Source organism: Notothenia rossii, assembly GCF_949606895.1.
Source record: "Notothenia rossii genome assembly, chromosome: 10".
In the NCBI taxonomy this organism is placed as follows: Eukaryota; Metazoa; Chordata; class Actinopteri; order Perciformes; family Nototheniidae; genus Notothenia; species Notothenia rossii.
In genome coordinates, this window is record NC_136908.1 from 62527278 (window position 1) to 62536254 (window position 8977).

At 42.2% G+C, this 8977-nt stretch overlaps 1 protein-coding gene across 1 annotated transcript in view; it reads right to left on the reverse strand.

Moving 5' to 3' along the window:
* Positions 1 to 8598, reverse strand: part of cwf19l1 (CWF19 like cell cycle control factor 1) — a 12477-nt gene extending 3879 nt beyond the window's left edge. Inside the window, exons 1-9 of the mRNA XM_079654550.1 lie at positions 8480 to 8598; positions 5950 to 6034; positions 5786 to 5870; positions 3722 to 3823; positions 2440 to 2654; positions 1297 to 1412; positions 937 to 1021; positions 565 to 717; positions 244 to 376 (exon numbers count right to left, since the gene is read on the reverse strand). Of these exons, the coding sequence (XP_079510676.1) occupies positions 244 to 376; positions 565 to 717; positions 937 to 1021; positions 1297 to 1412; positions 2440 to 2654; positions 3722 to 3823; positions 5786 to 5870; positions 5950 to 6034; positions 8480 to 8502 (997 nt within the window). The 5' untranslated portion in view covers positions 8503 to 8598. The remainder of the gene's footprint in view (positions 1 to 243; positions 377 to 564; positions 718 to 936; positions 1022 to 1296; positions 1413 to 2439; positions 2655 to 3721; positions 3824 to 5785; positions 5871 to 5949; positions 6035 to 8479) is intronic.
* Positions 8599 to 8977: the final 379 nt, after the last annotated feature.

Genomic DNA, 8977 nt, shown 5'->3' on the forward strand with positions numbered 1-8977 from the left:
GTGTACTGGTTAATGATACTTACTGATACTTTACTGATACCTTTTACCAACAAATGCTCTTTAAAACGTAAAATAAAGCCGTTTCTACTTATGGATATACTTTACAGTACAGTTGTTGCTGTTAGCATGTAGGAAATCAACATACATGTATTATTAAAGATGCTATTTTGTGATTATCTGAGTTTGAATTCAATGCTACATGTCAGATATCAATAACCCAGGTGTGTTTCCCTCTGAACTCACGGTGTCTTCGCGGCTGTTTGTTCTCGTCTCTCTGGAAGTCTCCTCGTCTGTCTCCCTCTCTCTTTCTCCCGCGGCCCCTGAAGCCCCCGCCCTGCTTCTTACTCAGGTCGAAGAAAAACTGTCCAGCCGGCTCCTGAACGCACCACGGGGAGGACAGAGGGCATTTGAGTTATTCAAAAATGCATCATATCGACACGAAAAGCACCTTTCGGACCTGAAGTTAGAGTGACAGCTCTCTATCTAAACTAATGAACACGTGCTGATCCATAGCTCGTGTTAGCACGTTAGCATGTTAGCACGTTAGCATGTTAGCATGTGTACCTCTTCTTCTGTGGTGTTGAAGCTCGGCCTCTGTTTGCCCGTCTTGTCTGTACTGCAGAACCTGTACGGGTTCTCCGTCACGTCCTGAGGCTGTTTCACCAGCTCAGAGGCCTCCAGAGCCTTCATGGGGACGATGTTGAAGGCGTACAGATACTGAAGACACACACACACACACACACACACACACACACACACACACACACACACACACACACACACACACACACACACACACACACACACACACACACACACACACACACACACACACACACACACCTTACTGTTTTTAACCTGATTGAATTGTGAGGTGACCTTAGGTGTAATGAAAGACGCCTCCAAAATACAAAGTACTTTTGTTATTATTATCACCTTCTTCTTGGCGGGGTTGTTGACGCTGGCCAGGGCGATGAAGCGGCTGACGTGCTGAGCGTTCTCCTGCAGAACAACGTGATTCCTGAAACACACACACACACACACACACACACACACACACACACACACACACACACACACACACACACACACACACACACACACACACACACACACACACACACACACACACACACACACACACACACACACACACACACACACACACACACACACACACACACACACACACACACACACAGTCAGTTACCATAGCAACTATGAAGTAAGGATTCATCAGATCCGTATTGTAGCATGATGAATATGGACAGGTGTTCCCCCCAGGTGAGCAGCTACCTGTAGGGCAGCCTCTCGTAGTGAGCCCCCTCCAGAGCAGCGAAGTGGTATCTGGGCTTCAGGTGATCCGCCAGGTTAGCAACAGAACCGCTGCCACAGAACTTGGTGTTCACTTCCTGAAACACACAGGAGGAGAACAACAGCAGGGGGTTAGGGGTCATGTTTTACATATTGCGCTTCGGTTACATTTGAGATGATTCGCTCTATCCTAAGGGCTTGTGTTAGAAGAATCTCCCTGGTCCCCAGTTTGAGCTTGAATCTCAGGATCCATGTATCTGTGATCCTCTCCAGAATGGAAGGAGTCATCACATACAGAGCATCAACTAGTTCCTGAACAGTGTCCTTCACATGCTGATATCCAAGAGAGGGAGTTCCACAGTCACAAGATGGAGGAATACCGGTTCTTGTTATCATACATCCTGTCATGAACAAAATACTAAAAAATCTGACTTTTTTTGAAAATTCTGACTTGTTCTCAAAAATTCTGACTTTTTCTCAAAAATATGAATTTTTCTCAGATTTTTTTCTCAAAATCTTGACTTTTTCTCAAAAGATCTGATTTTTTCTCAAAATTCTGATTTTTTCTAAACAATTTTTACTTTTTTCAAATCCTGACTTTTTTTTCAAAATCCTGACTTTTTCAATAAAAATTCTGACTTTTTTCAAAATCCTGACTTTTTTTTCAAAGAATCTAAGAATTCTGACTTTTTCTCAAAATCGCAATTTTTTTTATAATCCCTGGTCCCCAGTTTGAGCTTGAGTCTCAGGATCCATGTATCTGTGATCCTCTCCAGAATGGAAGGAGTCATCACTTACAGAGCATCAACTAGTTCCTGAACAGTGTCCTTCACATGCTGATATCCAAGAGAGGGAGTTACTCAGTCTCAAGATGGAGGAATAGAAAGCAGTATTCAATGTTTACTTCAGATTAGCTCCACGTCAGAAATGATCATGCTTGTCACATGTCTCTCTCCATAGAGGCTGAATCATCATGTTAATCACATAGCTATCATATGCCTCAAACAGTCCTGATGCTCTTCTAGGTAATCACACATCCTGTCATGTTCACAGCTACAGTTGATACCTTTGTTATCATGTGACTCTCATGTTGGAAGAGGACATTCAGTATGTTGAGCGTGTTACCGGGGTGTTTCCGTAGTGCCAGACCCCCCGGGGCCACTGGGAGGTCAGCAGGATGTCGACCCCTCTGAACTTGGAGTTTCCTGTCAGCGGGGCCACGAGGGCTGAGAGGTGTTTGGAGGTGAAGCAGTGAGCGGGCGGGGGGTCCTGAAGAGCCTCCCTCCCGCTGACGTACGCTATCTGGAGTCCTGAGACGCCCGTGAACACACCACGACGACCTGAAACACACACACACACACACACACACACACACACACACACACACACACACACACACACACACACACAGTCAGTCACACACACAGTCACACACACAGTCACACACACACACACACACACACACACACACACACACACACACACACACACACACACACACACACACACACACACACACACACACACACACACACACACACACACACACACACACACACACACACACACACACACACACGACAACAGGTTTAACTACATCACTTGAACAACCACTATGGCTGCTCGATTATGGCAAAAATTATATTCTCGATTATTTGGGTCAATAATTGATATCAGGATTTTCCATTTACTTTGAAAACATCTATTTATTGAAAAAAAAAAATGTGAACAGTGAGTTTTTAACAGTTGATTACCCTGAACTTTAAGTATAACTCAACTGAAAAAAGTATAAAAAAAAGTAATAATTATAAAAAAATAATCGTTTTATTTCGATTGCGTTGCTTTCATAATCGTTGCAAGCCATAATCGTAATCGCGATTAAAATACGATTAATTGAGCAGCCCTAATAACCACCACCACGACCTGAAACACACAGATTCAGATCAACAGGTCACTAGTTTAGTTTTTTTGTGTATAGCGTCGTGGACAGTCCCCATTGATCAACTGTCACGAAAAACAGAAAATGGGGCCGCTTCAGCCACATGGCTCGCTTCCAGCTGTTGTCTCCGGCCAGATGATAACCTTTTTAAAATCACAACACATCAACATGCATTGAACACCAGGGTTCCTCAAACCTTTCCATACCAGGGAGGGACCACTTAACCAATAAAACACACACGGACCACCTAACTCCCCAAATATTCAAAAGGCCTGCTTACCACTCCAACAGTATTTAACAAATGACAGCCGAACGTTCTCTATATCGCTCGTTCAAACATCAAATCAATCAAATGTAGGTCCATTATGCTTGATACTTGAAAACAGCTCGAAAGTAGAAATGAAATATCGATGAAAAGTCTCTCAGAGTTTCCCAGGCTCTCGCTCTGGTGGTTTCTTTAACTCTCACCCAGGTACGTGATGTTGTCGGCGAGCTCGCAGCCGTCGGCGCTCGGGAAACTTTTCACCGTCTCCTGACTCGCTGCCCCCAGGATGTAGGTGTGGATCGGAGCTGAGGGGGAAACGAGAGGAGACTTAGCTTCAAAAACAAGACATTACAACGTTTGATTTCCCTTATTGTAAAATCTTCTGTGATCCTTATATCAGGGTTCATATACTTATTCACCAATGACTTCTCCAGGACCTTTACCTAACTTTCCATGACCAAAAAAATGACTCTTTCTCAGCGTATCATTGAAAATGGTTTATTTGACCATGGAACAGGAAAATAAGGTCTGCATGAAACATGTTGTTTCTAAACAAATCCAATCGGCTTACTAGCTTCTACACGCTAACGCAACTCAAATCTCTCACCACCCAAACACCTCGTCAGTTAAAAGCCACTTTACGTTTCGTTACTATACCATACAGTGTTTATTATCATTATAAGCTGTGTCCCAATTCAGAGGCCCTCGCAGTCCGCGGAGGACCCAGCTTGGGTCCTCCGCGGACTGCGAAATGAGACGGTCTACGGAGCATGTCCTTGTACGTCACCGGCAGTTACCCCTAGATTTTGCCGCCCCCGTCACCTAGCAACCAGCTGCAGTCACAAGGGCCGGTAATAATTTCTGACACTAGGCAAAATATTTTCAAACTGTTTTCAAACTGTTTTCAAAACTGTTTTCAAAACTGTTCAATATGGAGTCAGATCTAGCTGTACTTATTTTGGTGTTATATAATATGTTTAAATTATTTTCCCGAGGTCGCAACAGGCTCCCGTGAAGAGGGCTTCATTCTCCCCGCGCATCTGGATAAATTGCGCAGTCTGCTCCTTGCTCCCTATCAAAACAAAATGGTTGCAGTAAGATTTGTAAAACAAAAGCAGTTAAATAAATAAATTAGCTTTATAATGAATCCCAACAATTTGAAAACCAAACAGGGTTTAGAAATATTTTCACTTCATATTATTTTATGTTTGTAATATAAAGAAGACATCTCCAATTGCCCGTATATTTAAATACACAAATTAAATAGGTTTACTTTTCTTTCATGTCGTTTACTATTTGGGTGAGTACATTTAAAAACGAATCCAGCTGAAACCGTTGTAGCCGTTGATGGGACGTTACAAGCCATATATATTTTTTAAAACTCATTCGTCACCGTCACCCGTTGCATCCTGGGACATGGTAGACCGCGGAGTGTGCATCAGATGTATCCTCTAAATCTGGGGAAAGAAGGCTGCATTTGGAGGAGTCTTGTCTTTTTTTAAAAATTGGGACAGCCTTCGTTTGACGGAAGTGACGTATGCGGTCTCAGAATGCATCCTCAGGAGGATGCGGCCGCTGAATTGGGACACAGCTATAGTATTACTATTTCGGCGATTAGCTAAAATATAAATTATATTTGATGCAACTTTAGTTACATTTCCATGACTTTTCCAAAACTTTGGGATAAAATATTGTTTTCCATAACTTTTCCAGGGCCTGGAATCAGCATTTTGAATTTCCATGACTTTTCCAGGTTTTTAATGACCGTAAGAACCCTGGTATGTTTCTAGTAATGGTAATGATTGAAAGGAACTGGTTTCTTTATCAGCCGATCAAAGTGTAAAGTTCAAAATGTCTCCACATGTTTTTTTCACAGTTAAATAATATATGTATTTCTTAAATACAAATATCAGTCTTCGTGGTTTTGCTAAACGTTATCAAATATCTGCCGGGTGATGAGAGGCTGAGCACAGATGCACTAACGTTTAAAAACAAATTGTATTTATTTCATGTAAGATACGGGGCACGACATGCTGCGAATGGTTATCGCAAAAAGCACTGATTTAAGGGTTGATTAAAATGAGTAAAGATTCTGAAAAAGTTCCCAAAAAGGTTCTCTGCACGCGTGTGTCAGACCTTTTACTTTGTAACACCACATTGAGTTTGTATTGGTAATCTCTCTTAGGTTTTTAAATATATGTAGTGGAGTTAAAAGTACACTGTTTCCCTCCGAGACGTAGAAGTAAACATGAAGACGGTTATTTTACCTTTTTTAGCTCCAGTTTTGTAAAGCTGCCACTCTGCCTCGGCCTCAGGGGTCGTCCCAAAAAACTCTCCGACGCAGAGCAGCAGCTGAGGGGAAAAGGCACAAATGAGCATAAAAAACACAACGTTTCTGTTTTTCTAAATGTGAAATCTGTCTCTGACTCACATCAAACTGTCCGGCTTTCTTCTGGATGGCCTGGACCCGATTAAACAGAGCGTTCAGCCGGCCTTCGACGTCTCCACACGCCAAGCTGCACACACACGTTTATACTTTAATATATGCAGCAAATACACAACATGAGAAAAACACAGTAAGAACATTCATTCCATATAGAGTCACTTTGCTCGTCAAAAGCAACCACTGATGGCACCCCTGTTCCCCCCTCCACCCAGGCACGCAACCGTGGCGTTATATTTGACCCCACCCTCTCCCTCGAGCCCCACATCCGCCAAGTTGTCAAAACCTAATTTTTCCACCTCCGCAATATCGCCAAACTCCGTCCTTCTCTCACCCGCCCCGCAGCTGAGCGACTCATTCACGCCTTCATCACTTCCCGCCTTGACTACTGCAACTCACTCCTCTACGGGATCAGCTCCACCTCCCTCAGGGTCAGTGGACTCCAGCGTGTCCAGAATGCAGCCGCCAGACTCCTCACCCACACCAAATGGTGGCATCACATCACCCCGGTCCTCAAAGACATCCACTGGCTCCCCGTCTCTCACCGCATCCATTACAAACTCCTGGTCCTCACTTACAAAGCCCTCCACCATCTGGCCCCCCACCCCTACCTCACTGACCTCCTCATCCTCTACCATCCCCCCCGGTCCCTCAGATCCACCTCAGCCGGTTTGCTTTCCCCCCCCAAGGCCAAACTCCGGAGCTCTGTGGCAGCCCCCAAGCTCTGGAACTCCCTCCCCCAAGACCTCCGTGAGTCTGAGGCCGTTTCTCAATCTCAAGGATACTGGCTTCCAAGCCAATATTTCAAGGATGCTACGTCATCAAGTGGCGCAGCAGGACCGTTCCAATGTCCAGCATACTTGGAATTCCACAGAGGCCGCGTCCTTGGTTTGGGGGAAATTTCGAGGCTGCACATGGGTAGACTTCGCGTCCTTCAAATCCCCACAATGCTTTGCGCACAAACCAATTTCAAAAACCCTTGCGGAGAATGGCTGAACCGACGCAGCACACATTAAATGTAAGTATGTAGTGGCGTAGAACATGTGTTGGTAAATATATTACTTTGTTGCATTGGTTTGTTATCACCAAAAATATGTTCCGTGAAAGTAAAGCAAGTTCATAATTAGATAGACATCGTGAGGTATTTATTTTCGGTACAGTTTATGTTGAAACCGTTAGAGAGAGTGGCACACTTGTTAGCCTGTTCCATTCTTCTTCGTTTTCCGAAGCCGTGGCTTGGAAGTATACTTGCTTCGTTTCTGAAGGAAGTACGCGACTACCAAGCCAGCATCCTCGAGATTGAGAAACGGCCTCGTCCCTCACCCTGTTCCAGTCCCGCCTCAAAACCCACCTCTTCAACTCTGTATCCATAAGCCCCCCCCCACACCTCTCAACCAACCAATGATGTTGGAAAAGTAAAAATTGGTTCAAAACTTGGAAAATTCACTAACAGGCTCAGTAACGTCAGAACATTGAATGCATTAGACTTGGTGGAGGTTTGCTCTCTCTTTTGTCAAATTCTACTTCACAATTACTTTTCGTAGTTGAATAATTTGTTTTTTTTGGGGTAATTTGGAGTTCTGTAATGAAACCATAACACCCAAAAGCTACACACCTCTACCTCATTTGAATACGCTCTCCCAGACTCCATGCTCTAAAGCACAGTCTGAGCAAGAATTTGAACCGAAACAGCATTTAAAGTACCTGACTGTTTTTTTTTTTTTTTTTTTTTTGCCTGTCCTTGTTAGTCTACCCTCCCTCATAATGTAAAGCGTCTTTGGTTTCAAGAAAAGCGCTATAGAAATATAATTTATTATTATTATTAAAAGGACACAGAAAACTCAAATAAAAGGATTTAGGACCCCAAAAAACTCAAAACCCATCCAAAACTTAAGTATTTTTTTACCACCAAACTACTTTTTTATAGTCTTAATGGTGTCTGAATCGTTGGTAAACAAGTACGGGAAGATATGAAACACAACTTTTTGATTCGGCTGACATTGCATGACCAACACCCGCTTTTTTCATCAATAACATTTGAAAACAACCGAAACGGAACCAGTTGAAACTCAAAATTGTGCTTATGTCAGATAAAAAAATCCCTTATAATCTAATAATTCAGGTATGATGTATGCCGATTTTTAAATTACACATTAAGGATGTTGTTTAATGCATTCAAGTCAAGTTTTGTGATGTTAAAACAGCTGCCAATTAATTAAAACGCTTAAATGAAACACATGTTGCATGAGATTCCTCGCATATCGTGACGAATTGAAACGCACTTATAGAACAATTTGATGCACCACAGTTTAGAAATACAATAGTGAAGCGTATTTAGGAATGAAAATCGTTATATATGCATGAAAAATGTATAATATAATACAAAAAAAATCGACGTAAACAGACCCTCTGTCGCATCATGGTTAAAGTGACATTTGAAAAAACACATAAATACTCAATATTTGAAGATAAATGGCGTCATTAAAGTAATCGTTAAGTAGTTAAAGAGTAAACTCACACTTTCACTGGTTTTTCAGCCATGATTTCGCTAAATAATCAATAAAAGGGAGCTAAAAATGTCAAAATGTGTGATTTGGATTTCTGCAGCTCCAACGTTTGGTCCGTCGCTAAAAGGGTCCGATGAGAATAAGAGCGGAACCATTCATTACTAAGATAACAGGGCTTTTTTTTTACCACAAAAAGTAATTTCAGGTAACAAATACAAATATAGACATTTATTAAGGGTTGTTTTGATGCATGATTAACAGTATTTAGGATAATAGAACAATTATAAGTGGGATTGTCACCCGGACAAGTGATAAGAGCGATCAGAGTGGTTGCCAGGTTTGTTATTATCCATGTTGCGCATACTTAGTTTTATTCGTAAAACTATTCGCCTAACTTTACCTGCACTGTATGCTGTGTTGTACAAATATTGATTTCCCATTTGCAGGAAAAATAAAGCAAGTCTGATTCTGATGTTATCGTACTAATATTAATTAATATTTTTTTAGAA